General features: G+C 45.4%; 1 protein-coding gene across 1 annotated transcript in view; it reads right to left on the bottom strand.

Annotated features, from left to right (window-relative positions):
- Positions 1-20076, bottom strand: part of LOC126210492 (zinc finger protein 808-like) — a 180124-nt gene that overhangs the window by 127314 nt on the left and 32734 nt on the right. Inside the window, exon 3 of the mRNA XM_049939724.1 lies at positions 5190-5249. Coding sequence (XP_049795681.1) covers positions 5190-5249 — 60 coding nt within the window. The remainder of the gene's footprint in view (positions 1-5189; positions 5250-20076) is intronic.

Genomic DNA, 20076 nt, shown 5'->3' with positions numbered 1-20076 from the left:
CAGTTGACACAGATGGGAGGTGGGGCACATGGAGTATCGGGATGGGATGGACGACCACAATCTTGACATATGAGGCTGGAAGCACAGCAGGAAGACAAATGGCAGAACTTCCAACACTTGAAGCACCGAGGAGGGGGAGGGATATATGACTTGACATCACAGCAGTAGACCATCACCTTCACCTTCTCGGGTAATGTGTCACCCTCGAAGGCCAAGATGAAGGCACCGGTGGCAACCTGATTATCCCTCGGACCCTGGTGGACACACCGGATGAAATGGACACCTCGCCGCTCTAAGTTAGCGCGCAGCTTGGCATCGGACTGTAAAAGGTACCTGTGGAAGATAACGCCCTGGACCATATTTAAGCTTTTGTGCAGCGTGATAGAAATATCTCCCAGCTTCTGCCCGTGACTGGCAGAGGATGCTGTTTTTATCAAGACTGACCCAGACCGCATTTTAGACAAGCTCTCCAGCTCCCCGAACTTGTCCTCTAAATGCTCTACAAAGAACTGAGGCTTCATGGACACAAAGGATTCCCCATCAGCTCTTGTACAGACTAAATACCAAGGCAAATACATCTCACTGTCATTCATAGCCTTTCGTTCCTCCCATGGTGTGGCCAGGGAGGGGAACGATTAGGGGTCATACATGTTTGCATTAAAGTGAGCCCTCTAACGCTTAGAGACTGCTGGTGGTTGGCCACCAGCAAGAGAAGATGTGCCACGCTTCACTGCCCTGATGCCACCTCTTCCGACTAAGGGCCCTCCAAACGGGCACCACCCAGGCACAGCAAGGGCCACCTGGCAGGATGGCCATTGCTGGGAGTCCCGATGCCCCAGGGAGATGGGCATCTACTCCTTGGCATACGTGGGGAGTTAACGGCGCAGGCATCAGTAGAGTGATCCCTGTGTTGTCAGGGGGCTACAACCAACAGGGTACATGGTGGCCCCACCACAATGGACTGGCTACCATGCTGGATATTAGGTGGCAAGTGCTCCATGGTCGTCATCAGCACAGAAAGCGACACTGCAGAGTGCATGGCGGAAATTGCACCCAGAAATGTATCCTCGCCCAAGAGATGCAGAGCAAGCAAGACTGCAATGCATCGACAAGCTGGCTGCAGGTTTCAATGTATGATGGACACAACGCACCAAGTAAGGCGCCCTTCCCCAATTGGCTCACTCTTCAGAATAATTTTGAAATATGGTGGTCAAACCCTAGAGGGGACTATCACATAATGGCCGAAACATCTGAGTCTCCTTTTAGTCGCCTCTTATGACAGGCAGGAATACCGCGGACCTATTCTTACCCCCAAACCTGCAGGGGAAGGGAAGTGTGGGAGGGAAAAAATCGTAGAGAGTGACCAAGAGATGAAAACAGGAAGCATCCTCAGAATTATTTAAGTTGCAGTAGTTATTCAGAGTCGAAGAGGCTTGCACAGGATAGAGTAGCATTGAGAGCCGTGTCAAACCAGTCTTCAACGCGAAGACCAAACAACAACTACAAAAACCATCATAATTGTTTTTTCAGCTCTACTCTGCACTCTGATCAATTTGTTGTTTTTCAGTCTGTCTTAACAATTCTCATCATGCATTTCTCGACTGCCTACTTATGAATAGTTTTCACATTGAAGTCCATGAAACCATCATAGTTGAAAGAGGTCTCTATGATGAATAATTCCTATGCCGTATAACACAGGGGCTTTTTGAAAAATAGGTACCGATGCTGTCTGTTGTGCGGAGGAGTAGGGGTAGCAGAGTGGTTTCGGAACAGTTGTATAACATGGCTCAGTATGAGTATGGCAGTTCTGTGGAAAAGTTACTGAACTGTCTGCCTGTAAAGACAAAATGGTCACCATAGTAAAAAAAATGTCCTGCTGCCTGTTTTCTTTGTGTGAAAAATGTGGAAGCTGTCGACATACATACTGAATTTTGCATAGTATACAAGGAGAATATCATGAGTGATATTGCTGTAAGAAAGTGGTACAGATTGCTTCAGCTTGGATGGATGTCCATAATGAAAAAAGTAGTGGACAACCATCTACTGTGACAAACGAACTTGATGCAAATGTAAAAGACAGAATTTGAGAAAACTTTTGGTACACTGTTGCAGAATTACAGTTATTTACAAACTTGTGACTGATAATCCGGTTAACACAAATTTTTTGCACGACGGGTCCCAAAGCTTCTGACTGATCACCACAAAATGAAGAGTCTGGGGGCCGCAGTAATGTTTCTGATGTGGTATGATGCAGGAGGAGACAAACTCCTCAACCACACTGTGACAGGATATGGAACATAGTTTGCATACGTCAACTTGGATACAAAAATCCAATGACTGGAGTGGGACATTTAAAATGCCACCAAACATACTCTGCTAGACAGCTGGTGACAAATGCTTTTTGCGAAGAAAAGGAGTACTTGTTGCTCTTTTTTAAAAAAAAAAAGCAGCACTACTATAAATTTCAAAAGTTACTGTGAAACCATAAATGTTCTCAGTATAGCCACAGAAGTTGAGTTCTGGCATTGTTTTTGCACATGATAACACTAGTGCACATGCTGCCATTGTACACAAACAGTTTCAACTGGGAATTGTTTTATCCAATGATTTAAAACTGTTCATGAAGATAAAGAAATGGCTATGCTCACTTCAGTTTCAAGATCATCATGAGTTAAAGGAATGCATCAAAGCACGCCTTGGCTTGCAGAATTCTACAATGAGGGCACTGAAAAACTTGTTTCTTGATTTGACGACTGCCTCTATGAAGGAGGCAATTGTGTACAAAAACAGTAGCCAGCTGTATATCCAAGTAGAATATAATTTAAAAAATCTCTCACAGTACTGGCTTTTTCTTATACATTAATGGAACTTACTATTAGAACAGCCAACTTGATGCAATGAAATGAAATCTTAATTGAGATTCATTTAGGCCATTGCCACTAACGATGTTTATGAGGGGGTTTAATTGCAGTTCCGCCAGTACTCCCCGAAATGTATGTACTTCACAAATTTCAAATATGGATCATTCAAGATTTCATACTGTATTAACTATTCACTGAGACCTTGTTCCTTTATGTGAGATATTAGACAGCATTCAGTAGTGTGTATACAATTTTGACCCTGAAGGAATGTTGCCATGAATAACGATATCCCCAAAGTGTAGAGTTCATGAGAAAACTTTGCCTGGTAAAGACAATGCTGGGTGAAAACCTGAAGATAGGAGAGCATTAATAGAAATATTAACCATGGTAAAAAAAAAAAATCACTGCCATGTAACTGACTGTTGAGATTTGTGTCACACAATAAATTTAACTGCAACTGTTTCAACCAAACATTTATAGTAGAGCTGACAGGTAATCCATAATGTCTACATATGGATGACAATATTCATGTATGCCCCAGGGCAGTGTGTTAGAACACTTGCTGTTCATGTTACGTATTAATAACTATGCAGACAATATTAATAGTAACCTCAAACATTTTGCAGATGAAGCAGTTATCTATAACGAAGCACTGTCTGAAAATAGCTGTACAATTTTCAGTCAGATCATGATAAGTTTTGACAATGATGTATAGATTGGTGATTTGATTTAAATGTTCAGAAAAATAAAATTGAGCTCTTCGCAAAAAGTTTTCTATAGTAACAATATCAATGAGTCACAACTGGAATCAATCAACTCTCACACAGGTTCAGTCTTATTTGACACAGATGTCACATTTCGGTTCACTGGCAGAATACTAGGAAACCTTAATCTGTCTATAATGACTACTTACAAAACACCCACACAAGGATATTGCTGAAGTATGTGGAACATGTACCAAACATTACTATCATGGGATATCCAATATACCAGTACACAAAGAAGAACAACATCAATCATCATAGGCTCATTTGAGCACTAGGATAGCATCACAGAGATTCTGAAAAACCTGAACTGGAGGACACTTGAAGATAGACATCAATTGCTCTGTGAGTGCCAATAAGTTTCAAGAAGCATCTTTACGTGAGGAAACTTTGAATATACACAGCCCTCCTAAGTACTGCTCCCATATGGATCATAAAGACAAGATTAGACAGCTCGCATCTCACATGAACACTGTTAAGCAATCAATCTTGTTGTGTGAATGGAATGGGATTGAGAACTAATAAATGGAACATTTGGGAGGTACCCTCTGCCATTCACTTCGGAGTGTTTTGCAGTGTATAGTTGCAGATGCAGAAGTACGTATCAATCCAGCGTGATCTGTCTTGGAAACACAACTACAAGCCCATTACTATACTCCGGTAGCTATATGGGAACTGGAACAGTTTTTTTTTTTTAGAATGATATAAATCCCATTAACCCTTGTGTGGCTACAGCAAAGAGTTATCAACAACCTTCTTGTACCTAGATGGTCACAGTTGCAACTATCTGTCATGCTGGTAAAAAATTTATGTTCATTATGTGATGTCGCCACCTATCATTGAGTGAGTGCAAGTTACTGTGTTCCCTCTAAAATGCACAAGTTATCTAGTGTGTGGGTCGGTACTTGTTTATTGTTAAATTTATTTCAGAAACTACCAGACTGAAGAGGGTGCAGTACATGCATGGGAGCAGATGCCAATCTCATTGCAGAAACACGAGTGTTGTGCTGTAGTTTGGGTCTTCTCTAAATCGTCTATAGAACCATAGAGAAGCTCCATCAACATTTCTTTTACCTGTCATCTGAGAATTACAATGTGTGTTAATAAATATGTTTTAACAAGCTGTGCACTGTCTTGTTCAGTACAAAAAGCTTATACAGTAACGAAGCAATTTAATGAAAAAATATGTAGGCCTAATCGATTAGGAGACACTGTTCAGGTTTAGCTTAGAGATAAAATCATAATCATTCTAGCTCGAGAAACAAAAAAAAGAGGAACAATTGCACTTTGGACTTAAAAAAAAGCTCTTACTCTATAATAGTAGTGTGCAACATTCAAATACAAATAAAGAGGAATTTGTTAAAAATTAGGGGTTTTGGAATGGAGGGGAAGTTTATAACTGACAAAATGTGACACTCAATATTATCCTCCTCCTTATTAGCCTGAACATGTACAATCAGTTATTCTCTCTTTTAGCACTGATACAATGTAAAAATAGCACTATTTAATCAAAAACTCTGTCAAACATTAGCAAGTACAGGCAGGAATAACGGATAATACTTACATTTCCTTCTTCAATATAGAACTCTTCAGTTTCTGGCTGCTCATATGGGTCGGCTGATATCTGCAAGTAAGACGACATGATGAGTCCACACAGGTTCACATTCATGAAGAGAAGTAAAATTGTGAATTACACTGTCCAGTCACATTAACATGACCACCTGTATGACTACTGTGAGGCATACAGGAAGAGCGTCAATGACGTTCTGGAAGGTACTGACAGGGGTGTGGATCCATTCCAACTCCATGAATAGCTGCATTAGGTTTCCCAGTTGAGGATCCACAGTGCAAACAGTCCGATTGAGGTTGTCCTACAGATCCACAACTGGCTTTAAATCCAGGGAGTTTGGTGGCCAGGGGACTACAGTACACTCATCCTGATGTTCTTCAAACTACACACGTACACTGTGAGCTGTGTGACGTGATGCATTGTACTGCTGGTAGATGCCATTGTGTCGAAGAAAAACAAACTGGATGTAGGGGTGGACATGGTGCCCAAGGATAGATGCATACTTGTGTTGATCTATTGTGCCTTCCAGAATGATGGGATCACCAAGAGAAGACCACAAAAACATTTCCTAGACTATAATGCTCTGTCCTTTGGCCTGCACCCCTCCAGCAATTGCTGCAGGTGTTTGCTTTCAGTCTAAGGAGCATAAAATGTGATTCATCTGAAAAGGACACCTATCGCCACTCAATGGATGTGCAGCTGCAGTACTGGAATTCGAATTCCAGCCTTTGTTGCCAACGAACAGCAAGCATCACGGGTGGATGAACCGTGTGCCTGCTGCGGAGGCCCATATGAAGCAAAGTTCACTGAACAGACACTGATGGTAACCCCTCAGTTCATCTGGGCGACCTGTACACATCTCTGCAGCCATCAGTCGCAACTCTCACCTCTGGTCTTTGGTGAACCACAGTTGCATCAGCAATGGTTTTGGATAGGGTCATTTTGCCATGGGTGGTATACTTTAATCACAGCAGCACACAAACTGTATACAAACTTAACCGTTTTGGAAATGCTTCCACCCTCGGATGGTTGGTTTAAAGGAGAGGGGAAGTGACCAAACCGCGAGGTCATCAGTCCCTTGTTCCCTGTAAAAGAATCACATAAGGGAAAGAAGAAAAGAAAGACATACAGCACAATAACTGGAGAATGGAAGAACCAGAAGAACGACAGGAGGGCAACCGACACTACTATGGACAAAACAGGAAAAGAAAACCACATAGAGAAGTAAGAAACAGGTATAAGGGATAAAAACAAGAGAGCAAGTGACCGTGGCTGACCGACCACAATAATAAAAAGGAAAAGCCAGCCACTCTGAGAAACACTAAAACATCCAGCCTAAAAGCATTAGAGTGGAGAACACAAAGGGACAAAGGACATGTGCTAAAACTTATATAGAATGATAAAACCCACTGCATAAAACATAAAACTAAATTAGCCGATGAGGCATTGCCAGCTAAAATTAATGGCAACGAGTCTGGTAACTGAAGAGTCCATCGCAGGGCAGATAAAGACGGACAGCTCAACAAGATACGCACCACTGTCAGCCGATTGCCACACCGAAACTGAGGTGGGTCATCGTGGCACAGGAGGCAGCCGTGTGTCACCCAAGCATGGGCAATGTGGAGCCAACAGAGAACTACAGAGTACCTGCGAGAGGCCCACACGGAGGTCTTCCACACATTCATAGTCACCTTAATGGCACGCAGTTTATTGTGTGTACTGAAGTGCCATTCCGTCTCCCAAAGCTGCAAAACCTTGCAGAGTAGTACTGAATGCAGGTGAGTTGCAGAGAAGCCGATCTCCATAAGCTGTTCCCGTGTAGCCTGTTTAGCCAGCCTGTCGGCAAGTTCGTTGCCTGGGATGCCGACGTGACCTGGGGTCCAGACAAACACCACTGAATGACTGGATCGTTTCAGGGCATAGACGGGGTCCCGGATGGTCACTACCAAAGGATTACGAGGGTAGCACTGGTCGATAGCTTGTAGGCTGATCAAGGTGTCTAAACAGAAGAACTGACACCCCAGTGCACGAACGGATGTGTTCGAGAGCACGAGATATAGCCACCAGCTTGGCAGTGAAAACACTGCAACCATCAGGCAAGGAATGCTGTTCAATATGTCCTCCACGGACATATGCAAAACTGACACGATCATCAGCCATTGAGCCGTCAGTGTAAACCACTTCGCGGTCTTGGTACATGTCAAGAATTGAGAGGAAGTGGCAGGGGAGAGCCGCAGGGTTAACTGAGTCCTTAGGGCCACGTGAAAGGTCCAGGCGAAGCCATGGCCTAGGTGAACACCATGGAGGTGTACGTGAATGGACCTCAAGTATAGGTGGTAAAGGCAAGGACTCCAGTTTGGAAAGAAGGGATTGGACACAAACTGCAATTTGAAACCATGACCTGGGCCACTGCTGTGGGAGATGAACCACCATGGGTGGGAAAATGAGATGGTAATTCAGATGTGCAGGACAACTACAAATATGTGCAACCTAACTGGCCAGCAGTTGTGCACGCCTAACCTGCAATGGACGGACTCCGTCCTCCACCAGGATGCTGGTCACCGCACTCGTCCTAAAAGCTTCTGTCGCTAGGCAAACGCCACAGTGGTGCACTGGGCCGAGTAAACGCAATGCTGAGGGCACCACCGAACTATAAAGCAGACTCCCATAATCAAGGCCGGATTGAACAAGGGCTCTGTAGAGCTGCAACAGCTTAGTGTGATCTGCACCCCAGTTGGTGTTGCTCAGGGAGCGAAGGGCATCGAGGTGCTGTCAGCACTTCCGCTTGAGCTGTCGAAGGTCAGGAAACCAAGTCAATCTGGCATCCAAAACCAGTCCTAAGAATTGATACGTCTCCATCACAGTGAGTGGATTGTCATTAAGGCAAAGTTCTGGATGAACAATACAACACTGACAGAAGGGCATAACACACGACTTTGCGGCCAAAAAATGGAAACTGTGGGCTAGAGCCCATGACTGCGCCTTGAGGATAGCTCCCTGCAGGTGCCGCTCAGCAACACCAGTACTGGTGGAACAGTACAGAATGCAGAAGTCATCTACATACAGAGAAGGTGAGACAGACAGCCCTACAGCTGCTGCTAGACCATTAATGGCCACTAACAATAGAGATACACTCAATACAGAGCCCTGCGGGACCCCATTCTCTTGGATATGGGGGGAACTTTGGGAGGCACCAACTTGGACATGGAAAGCATGAAGTGACAGGAAGTTTTGAATAAAAACCTGGAGCGGGCCTCTGAGACCCCACTCGTATAATGTGGTAAGGTTATGATGTCACCAGATTGTGTCATATGCTTTTCATAAATCAAAGACGACGGCAACCAGGTGTTGGCATCTGGAAAAGCCTGTTCGAATGGCAGACTCGAGGGACACAAGAATATCAATGGTAGAGTGACCCTGGTGGGAGCTGCCCTGACATGGAGCCAGTAGGCCACGTGATTCTGGGACCCAATCCAACCCAACCTCTGACACACCAAACATTCCAGCAGCTTACAAAGAACATTGGTGAGGCTGATTGGCCGATAGCTATCAACATCAAGCAGGTTTTTACTGGGTTTGAGCACCTGAATGATGGTGCCCTCCCACCACTGCGATGGAAAGACGCCTTCGCATCAGATGTTGCTTGGAGTCAGATGAGAGATCTGACTGTGGATCTGATCTGGCCCAGGAGCTGTGTCGGGACAATGTGCAAGGGCAATGAGGAGCTCCCACTCTGTAAATGGAGCATCATAGGATTCACTGTGGCATGTTGTGAACAAGAGGACTTTCCCTTCCAGCCGCTGCTTGAGAGTGCGAAAGGCTGGGGGGTAATTTTCCAATGTAGAGGCTCGAGCATAGTGCTCAGTAAAGTGCTCGGCAATCAGGATGGCGTTGGTAGATAACATGCCATTTATGGCAACATCATGAACAGCTGTTGGGGGCCTGTTACCCGCAAATATGTTTGATCCTTGCCCAGACTTGGGAAGGTGACATATGGCACCCAGTGGTCGAGACTTATCTCTCCCAACACTCTTGCTTCTGTCATTTGATTAGTTAGCAAACGCAGGCATGGAGCTGTTTAAAGGCTGTGAGGTGCTCAAGGGAATGGTGCCGCTTACGCTGAGCTCGCTGATGCTCCTTAATTGCTTCAGCGACTTCTGGCGACCACTAAGGGACTGCCTTCCCCGGTGGCATCCTAAAGAGTGAGGGGATCGTGTTTTCTTCCGCTGCAAGGATTTTTGTAGCCACATGCTCAACCATCACATCGATGTTCCTGTACGAGGGAGAGTCAATGGTGACACCAGAGGTGAAAGTTTCCCAGTCCACCTTATTTAAAGCCCATCTGGGCAAGCCTCCATGGGTCTGATGCCAGTGAAGTGACAGGAAAATGGGGAAGTGGTCACTACCACACAGGTCGTCGTGTGCTCTCCAGTGGATAGATGGGAGAAGTCCTGGGCTGCAAATTGATAAATCAATGGTCGAGTAACTACCATGAGCCACACTTAAATGTGTGGCTGCCCCAGTATTTAAGAGTCATAGATCAAACTGAGACAGTAAAGTTTCGACATCTCTGCCTCTACCTGTAAGCATGGTGCCACCCCACAAGGGGTTATGGGTGTTGAAATCTCCCAAAATTAGGAAAGGTTTAGGGAGTTGATCAATCAGTGCAGCTAATACATTCAGGGGTACTGCACCATCTGGAGGAAGATATACATTGCAGACAGTTATTTCTTGTGTCGTCCTTATTCCGACAGCCACAGATTCAAGAGGGGTTTGAAGGGGCACATGTTCACTACACACCGAGTTTAGGACATAAACACAAACTCCATCTGACACTCGATTATAGTCGCTACGGTTCCTGTAATATACCTTATAGCCGCGGAGGGCAGGAGTCCGCATTGCCAGGAACCAGGTCTCCTGGAGGGCAATGCAGATAGCAGGTGTAAAGCTTAACAGCTGCCATAGCTTAGCCAGGCAATGGAAAAAACCGCCGCAATTCCACTGGAGGATGACGTCACCGTGAGACTGGGAAGGCATGGAACATTCAATGAGGTACTTTACGCATCAGTCACCTGCTGCCACCAATTTATTGCCTGAGCAGTCTATATCCATTGTGTCTGAGGGTCTGGGGAGATGTAGGTCCTCAGAGGACACCAAAATCTCCACCCCATCCTCAGCCACAGAACTGGTGTGGGTGCCACCACAATTTCCTTGGTCTTAGGGGTTTTCTTTTTGGATTTCTCTCGCTGCTCCTTGGGTTTCTCTGGCTGGGAGGACTTCACCGATTCACTCTCCAGGACTAAGGATGAGCGCGAAGCCCTACGAACAGCTGCTTTTGGGCTCTTCAGCATCTGGCGGGTGTCGTCTTCCCCACTAGCAGAAACCTGGGAAGTGAGTGACCCAAGTCACCCCTTCCTAGCAAGAGGAGCCGAAGAAGACTTACGCTTCTCCAGCTTAGAAGTGGGGACGGATGGCCCCGATGGTTGGGGGGGGGGGGGGGGGGGCTGTCTAATTCCCTCAGCATCACCTGATTTAATTCGACTACATTCCATTAACTTCGTTTTGCTCTTGTTGATGTTCCTCTTATATCCTGCTTTCAAGACACTGTCAATTCTCTTCAGCTGTTCTTCCAGGTCCTTTGCTGTCTCTGACAAAATTACAATGTCATCGGCAAACCTCAACATTTTTATTTCTTCTCCATGGATTTTAATTCCTACTCCAAATTATTCTTTTGTTTCCTTCCCTTCCTAGCCACTGCTTTCCTTTCATGCCCCTCGACTCATAACTTCCAGCTCACTTTTTGTGCAAATTGTAAACAGCCTTTCGGTCCCTGTATTTGACCCCTGCCACCTTCAGGATTTGAAAGAGTATTCCAGTCAACATTGTCAAAAGCTTTCTCTAAGTATACAAATGCTAAAAACGTGAGGTTTACCTTTTCTTAACCTATCTTCTAAGATAAGTTGTAGGGTCAGTATTGCCTCACGTGTTCCAACATTTCTACGGAATCCAAACTGATCTTTCTGAGGTTGGCTTCTACCAGTTTTTCCATTCTTCTGCTAAGAATTCACGTGTATTTTGTAACCGTGACTTATTAAACTGATAGTTCGGTAATTTTCACACCTGTCAGCTCCTGCTTTCTTTGGGATTGTGATTATTATGTTCTTCTTGAAGTCTGAGGGTATTTCGCCTGTCTCATACATCTTGCTCACCAGATGGTAGAGTTTTGTCATGACTGGCTCTCCCGAGGCCATCAGTAGTTCTAATGGAATGTTGTCTACTCCCGGGGCCTTGTTTCGACTCAGGTCTTTCAGTGCTCTGTCAAACTCTTCACGCTGTATCGTATCTCCCATTTCATCTTCATCTACGTCCTCTTCCATTTCCATAATATTGCCCTCAAGTACATCGCCCTTGTACAGACCCTCTATATACTCCTTCCACCTTTCTGCTTCCCCTTCTTTGCTTAGGAGTGGTTTTCCATCTGAGTTCTTGATATTCATAAAGGTGGTTCTCTTTTCTCCAAAGGTCTCTAATTTTCCTGTGGGCAGTATCTATCTTACCCCTAGTGATACATGCTTCTACATCCTTACATTTGTCCTCTAGCCATCCCTGCTTGGCGATTTTGCACTTCCTGTCGATCTCATTTTTGAGACTTTTTAATTCCTTTTCACCAGCTTCATTTACTGCATTTTTCTCCGTTCATCAATTAAATTCAATATTTCTTCTGTTACCCATGGATTTCTACTATCCCTTGTCTTTATACCTACTTGATCCTCTGCTGCCTTCACTACTTCATCTCTCACAGCTATCCATTCTTCTTCTACTGTATCTCTTTCCCCTGTTCTTGTCAATAGTTACCTAATACTCTCTCTGAAACTCTCTACAGCCTTTGGTTCTTTCAGTTTATCCCCTTTCCTTTAATTCCTACCGTTTTTCAGACTTTAATTATCAATAATATATTCTCCTTCACTATTTAGAACAGACTGCCAGTGATGGGGTATTTTTTTGATTCTGTGATTGTAGAAATCATGTGGTTTTTAGGTGAAGATCTCATCCATTCATGTTCGGAGTGCTTTTTCATACAGAAAGCAAGTTCTTCGGAGGCTGTCTGATATAGAGTGGAAGAGGTGAAATTCTGAGAGAGCAAGATCAGATGAACAAGATGGGCCCAGAATGACTTCCCATCCCAACTCCAGTATAGTGTTTTTTTGTGTCAGTGTATTTGAATGCGGATGGACGTTATTGTGGAGTAGCAACACTTCACACAGTCTTTCTGGTCATTGTTCTTGGACTGTGCCTGCAATAAATCTCAGTTGTTGACAATGTGTGTCAGCTATTGTGGTTACATGCCATCACTGTTCCACCAAATCTGTAATATTATCCTTTGTGGATGCATGCAGGTCATTGTACAGGCAGTTGCTGCTTTGCTTGGGCTCAACCATTCCTTTCTTTTCCTTATGTTAGCATTTGTGACACAAATTTTAATTCATTTCTTCTGCTTCAATCATTATCATAGATAAAGATGAGACTTAAATGTCTGTGAGAATATTTAATTACAAGATCTAAAAGACACAATTGCCCGTCACTAGTAATGCTACAGGATAGGAATGATCAGTGTTGTTAAAAAGTAAGTTGATGAGGGACAAGCACAGATGCACATATGGCTACATGCTAGTTTCTGTGATTGTGTACCCATACACCTGATTTTTGAAACTTCCCCACTGCATGCAGATGTTGCACTGTGACGGAATGATTACAGTTCATCACATTTGCCAGGTCTTTTGGCAATGTGGAACACTGTGGATTAATGTGTTCAAACAATCATCATCAAACCTCAAAGGTCTTCCTCAATGCAGAAAGCCACAATGTCAAAACAATCCTCCTCTTGCCTTGCTCTGTTCAATGGCATTATCCTCATATAATGCACAAATATTTCTGGCTACATCTGCTGCTTTTCACCTGTCTACTGAAATCAAACAGAAGAATATGTTGCAAATGTTCCGATTCCATAACTCGGCACTTCACAGCTCCAGTCACTATCTCCAAATGACAAAATGACAATACGTAAACTCAAATAGCAACAGTGAACTAAAAATAAAAAATGACAAACAATAAATAAACCCACAGCAACATGCAAAACAAAAACACTATGAACTTATGCACCAACTTAATATTTATCAGCACTAACTCTCATCTGCGCACGCATGTGTGCAGCATAATAAAACTGTCAAATAGCACTGTTGTCCTAACTCTGACCATTTTTGAAAAATTCATGTTTGAAGGTTCAAGGGTGTGTACCAGTCATTAGTCAGCACCTATTTCCCTATTTCAGAGATCTACTACTCAGTAAGGAGTTAACCTAGAGACTTCAATTTTTTATCACTTAGTTCACATAATGTATGAAATCATTCAGATTTTTTACAAAAAAATGTTGAAAAACACTTTTTGAATGCTGTGCTTTGAATTCATGATCTTTTAAAAGTATCATAACTTTCGTAGGGAAACAGTACAGTCTTCAGCTTGTGCACTGTGACCCAACAGTCTTATTGTCAGTCTAAACAAAAATGAAAAACATTTCACACTGCAATTAATAGTTCTTACTTTCACTTAAAGATGACTCCACCAGGAAAAAAATGCCAAATTTCACGAACATCAGAGTCCTTGGTGGGCATGTAAACATTGAATCTCAACTTAATTTTTGGTTAAAATGCTGCACTACAGTACAAAAATTACAAGAACCGCACAAACCTGGGTTACCATTAAGATTTTAAGACTGAAGCAGAATGGCACTTATAGCCCCTTTGATGGCACTGGTGGAACTGTCAAATGACAAGCCAGAACAACCAGTTTGGAAGCTACACCACCATAAAACTACACCTTGACTCCTGAAGACATGTACCCATGGACATTCCACAAAATAATAGATATTGATAGTTTCTGTTTATTCACACGACATCAAATCGCGTGAAGGTTTCTTGGAACACAGGTAGAGTACAGTGGGGACAGTTCCAAAAACACAATTACATCATGCATTTCTAGCCACTGCTACTAACACAATTCTAATGAAGATATGTTCGACAGATATAAATTTGAGCACTATCACTATGACAGATTGAGTAAATGTTTTGTTGGAACAGTTGCAAGTGGGGCAGAATGTGATTTTCAAATTCAGTGAAAACTACTACATAGGACATATTTCTTGGTATCACATGAATTTAAAGATTTTGAGATTAATTGTATCCAATAGGAAAGATGCTGTTTAGATCCCCATCCCCACATTATATGAAATGTTGATAACCCATCATTACAAAGTCACAGTTCACAGTTGTATAAATTTGACAAAAGTGCTAAGAAAAGATCCTCTCTCTCACTTTTAAGTGAACATATTTCGTTTGTGGATGAAGATGTCAGGGAAAACAATGTTATATTCAAAGTGGAAGAGTTTTAAAAAATACTATTTCCTTCTTTATATACGAATTTGTTTATGCAACTGTTCTTTGTAGAATCTGCGTGTCTATATATACCGGTATATGTGTAAAAAATATTAATGTCTTTCATAAATGATTGCATCTTTGATTTCACTGATGTCTTTTTGATTTCCATTAACAGAATAATAATATATCACCACATTTGTGCACCCAAGCTGCCTCTTTTAATTCTTTACATTGAAAACACATAACAGTGAAATACAAAATATACATTAAAAAATAATAACTGTTCTCAGCTCTCATTTTTTTACAGTTCTGACCTACATGTTTACCACGTATATGTTAGCAAAAAAATTTCAAAAAACACAAATGGTTTTTATTTTTGAATCCCATGTAGCGTTGAATGTGAATGGTATGTGTAAGTGATATTTTATTCTTTGCCAATGAATAAAGTGAGTTAGACATTCTTCTCTGAGCTAAGATTGCCACCAAGTATGGAAACATTTCAGCAAAAAATCAAGTTGAGATTCAATTGTCTGCCTATATGCCCACGACTTTTCCCAATTGAGTCATCTTTAATTGAAAATAAGATTTGTAAATTGTACTGTGAAATACTTTCCATTGTTGTTTATACTGAATATTAGGACTAAAGAAGTACAATGTATAAGCTGAGGTCTGAAATGTGTCCCTGTAAAGTTATGATTTTAAAATCATATAGCAGAGATGCTGAGTCGCGGATAGGTACAACAAAAAAGAGTCACAAAATAAGCTTTCAGCCAACAAGGCCTTTGTCAAAAATAGACCCCCCCCCCCCCCCCACACACACACACACACACACACACACACACACACACACACACACACACACACACAAGTGCAACTTACACACACATGGCCATAGTCTGGCAGCTGAAGCCACACTACGAGCAGCAGCAGTGCATGTTGGGAGAGGCAACTGGGTGAGGGTAAGAAGTAGGCTGTGGTGGGGAGGGATAGCAGGGTAGGAGTGGGGGGATGATGAAATGCCGCTGGGAAGCATGCAGGTAGGAGGTGGAGAGAGAGCAGGGCAACTAGGTACAGTTGTGAGGTTAGACAGAGAGCGGTGGTGGTGGTTGTTGGGATGTTTAAGGGGGACTAAACAGTGAAGGTCATCAGTCCCCCATTCCAAAAAACAGGCGAGCCGAAAATTTGCAGATGATGATGATGATGATTAGTGTTTTAGGGCGCACAACAGCGAGGTTACCAGCGCCCGTACCCAAAAGTTCAATTCAGAGCCGAATTGTGAGAGAAATGTTATTGTTCAAATTGCAAGATTGGACACAGCACAGCAAGACAGGGTGATAAAACTAAAAATAAAATAGCAGTACAAACGGGTAAAAAGGAATTAACGGTGGCTGAGTGACCACTTACAAATAATGGGTGACCAAACCACCGGACAGCACATTAAGACTGCAATCCCAATATTTTGGGAAGAAGGCCAGACATCACACAAAAACGTAAAACCCTAGCGACACTCGCCTCATTATTAGTTAAAAGAGAGGGTAGGTCTGGTGGAAAACTGAAATCTTCCCTCAAACCCGCATATAAAACACACTCAGTTAAAATATGTCGTATCGACAGCTGTGTCCCACATGTCTGACACGTTGGTGGCTCCTCACGACGTAACAGAAAACCATGTGTCAAAGGACAATGTCCTATTCGAAGCCGTGTAAGGGCTACTTCCTCAGCGCGTCGGTGGCGGAAGGAGGTGAGCCACGGTCGGACAGAATCCTTCACCGCTCGCAACTTATTATCCCTCACGTCCAGCCACTGAGCCTCCCACCAACGCATGACCTTCCGAGTCACGAAAGACGTAATGGCCTGCAGGGGGACGGAACAGCGAGCAGAAGGTGGGATGGAGCAAGCCTCCTTGGCAGCCGCATCTGCAAGTTCATTGCCAGGAATCCCTATGTGCCCTGGAACCCAGCAGAAAATTACATCCTTACCCTGCTGTTGCAAGAGCAGGAGTGCGTCCTGCACCTCTTGCACCATCCGATCTGCTGGGTACGAAAATTTGCAGAGCAGGTAAAAACCAAAGGGGGGAGAAGACTCCCCCCCCCCCCCCAGGCACTAAAAGAACACAAAAGCAGCAAAGAACACTACAGACAAGAAGTGTACAGACGAACACCAGACAGAAAGAAACAGAAGAAAGGAAAATGGCCAGAAACTGGTTGACTGACCACGAGAACAAAAAAAAGGGAAAGAGTCAACCATCCGACTACACACTAAAGTCTGCAACCAAATATGAGAGACACGAGGACAAGAGACACAGAAAGGGAAAGGTGCAGGACCTCCCTAAATAGAAGCATAAAAAGGATTACCACGGATAAAATTTAAAACGTCATCAGCCATGGAGGCATCGTCGCATAAAACCAAAGGCAAAGTGCCCGGGAGATTAAAAGACTGCCGGAGGGTGCGCAGTCGGGGACACTCCAATAAAATGTGGGCGACCGTCAGCCGGGACCCACACCGACACAGGGGGGGATCCTCCTGACGCAAAAGATTGCCGTGCGTCAGGTAGGTATGGCCGATGCGCAGCCGACACAGGATTACAGAGTCCCTGCGAGAAGCCCGCAGGTTGGTTGGTTGGTTGTTGGGATGTTTAAGGGGGACTAAACAGCTAAGGTCATCAGTCCCCCATTCCAAAAACAGGCGAGACAGGGTCACGAAGCAGGTAAAACCCTAGAGGGAAGGAGACTCCCCACAGGCACTACAAGAACACAAATGCAACAACGAACACTACAGACAAGAAGAGGACAGACAAACACCAGACACTAACATACAGAAGAAAAGAAGATGGCTGGAAACTGGTTGACTGACCGCGAGACAAAAAAAAGGGAAAGAGTCAACCAGCAGACTATACACCAAAACAGCAACAAATGTAAAGAGACGCGAGGACAAAAGACACAGAATGGGAAGGTGCAGGACCTCCCTAAATCGAACCATAAAAAGGACTACCACGGATAAAATGTAAAACATTGTCAGCCATGGAGGCATCGTCAGATAAAACCAAAGCCAAAGTGCCCGGGAGATTAAAAGATTGCCGGAGTGTGCGCAGTCGAGGACACTCCAGCAAAATGTGGCCGACCGTCAGCCGGGACCCACACCGACACAGAGGGGGATCCTCCTGACGCAACAGATGGCCGTGCGTCAGGTATGTATGGCCGATGCGCAGCCGACACAGGACCACCGAGTCCCTGCGAGAAGCCCGCAGGGAGGAACGCCACACATCGGTCGTCTCCTTGACAGCCCGCAGTTTATTCGGGGCTGTCATGCCACGCCACTCAGCAGCCCACATCCGAAGCACCTTACGGCGCAACACCAGCTGCTGGTCGTGAGCCGTAAGGCCGATCTCCAAAACTGGGGCGTCGATCGCCCCTTTGGCCAGCCTGTCGACACGTTCGTTCCCCGGGATGCCAACGTGACCTGGCGTCCAAACAAAGACCACCGAACTTCCAGAGCGGGTAATGGTGGAAACAGACTCCCGAATAGAGGACACCAGAGGAGAAGAGGGATAGCAGCGGTCGATGGCCTGGAGGCTGCTCAGGGAGTCACTGCAGATGATGATGGACATACCTGAGCAGGCATGCATATGCTCAAGAGCGCGCAATATGGCCACCAGCTCTGCAGTAAAAATACTGCAGCCAGCCGGCAAGGAGTGCTGTTCAACATGGGCAGCGTGAGCAAAAGCGTAGGCAGTGCGACCATCAACCAGGGAACCATCAGTGTAGACAGTCTCACAGCCCGGAAATGAGGCCAGGAGCGCAAGAAAACGGCGACGGAGGGCCACAGGCGGAACCGAGTCCTTGGGTCCCTGTGCCAAGTCCAGACGGACGGGGCAAACACCAGGGAGGCGTAGGTGCACGGACCCGGAAGGGAGGTAGAAGAGGGAATGACCCCAGGTCCGACAGCAGGGACTGGACGTGGACAGCTATGGAAAGCCCAGACCGAGGTCGCCGTTCGGGCAGATGGAGGACCGTGACAGGGAAAAGCAGGCGACGATTGGGATGGCCCGGCGAGCAATGCACGTGGACAGCATAGTCGGCAAGCAGTCTATGGCGGCGAATCCACAGTGGGGGAACCCCGGCCTCCACCAGTAGACTATCCACGGGGCTCGTACGAAAAGCGCCAGTTGCAAGCCGAACCCCACAGTGGTGTATGGGGTCTAACAACGTCAACACTGAGGGTGATGCAGACCCATAGGCCAGGCTCCCATAATCAAGCCTGGACTGCACAAGGGCTCTGTACAATCACAACAGCGTGCAGCGATCCGCACCCCAAGATGTGTGGCTGAGGCAGCGGAGGGCATTGAGGTGCCGCCAGCACTTTTGCTTCAGCTGAGTAATATGAGGAACCCATGTGAGCCGGGCATCAAACACGAGTCCCAAGAAGCGGCAAGTGTCCACCACTTCAAGCAGGTGGCCGTCGAGGTAAAGTTCAGGATGAGGGTGGACCGTCCGACGCCTGCAGAAGTGCACGACTCGAGTCTTGGCTGCAGAGAACTGAAAACCGTGAGTCAGAGCCCATGATGCTGCCTTGCGAACGGCTACTTGCAGCCTGCGTTCAGCGACTCCCCTAGTCGTGGAGCCAAATGAGATGCAGAAGTCGTCGGCATACAAAGAAGGAGACACCGACGACCCCACGGCTGCAGCCAGACCATTAATGGCCACTAGAAATAAGGAGACGCTCAACACCGAGTCCTGCGGGACCCCATTTTCCTGTATATAAGATGAACTAGAGGTGGCACCGACTTGCACCCGGAAAGAGCGGCGCAATAAAACGGTTTGAAGAAAGGCCGGGAGCTGACCACGAAGACCCCACTCATGCAACGTAGCAAGGATGTGATGCCTCCATGTGGTGTCATACGCCTTCCGCAGATCAAAAAATACAGCAACGAGATGCTGACGTCGGGCAAAGGCCGTACGGATAGCAGATTCCAGCCGCACCAAATTGTTCGCTGCAGACCGGCCCCGACGGAAGCCACCCTGGGATGGAGCGAGGAGACCGCGCGACTCAAGGACCCAACACAAACGCCGCCCCACCATACGTTCGAGCAATTTGCACAAAACGTTGGTGAGGGTAATGGGACGATAGCTGTCCACCGCCAGTGGGTCCGCACCGGGCTTCAAGATGGGGACAATAACACCCTCTTGCCATTGCGACGGGAACACGCCCTCACTCCAAATGCGGTTAAAGATGGTGAGGATGTGTCGCTGGCAGTCCCTGGAGAGATGCTTCAGCATCTGTGCGTGGATGCAGTCTGGTCCTGGTGCTGTATCAGGGCAATCGGCGAGGGCAGTGAGGAATTCCCTCTCGCTGAAAGGAGCATTGTATTTTTCAGAACGACGTGTGTGGAATGATAATGGCGTCTGCTCGGCCCGCTCCTTGAGAGAGCGAAAGGCGGGGGGATAAGTTGC

Source organism: Schistocerca nitens, chromosome 10 (assembly GCF_023898315.1).
Source record: "Schistocerca nitens isolate TAMUIC-IGC-003100 chromosome 10, iqSchNite1.1, whole genome shotgun sequence".
NCBI lineage: Eukaryota > Metazoa > Arthropoda > Insecta > Orthoptera > Acrididae > Schistocerca > Schistocerca nitens.
This window is presented reverse-complemented; position numbering and strand designations above follow the sequence as displayed.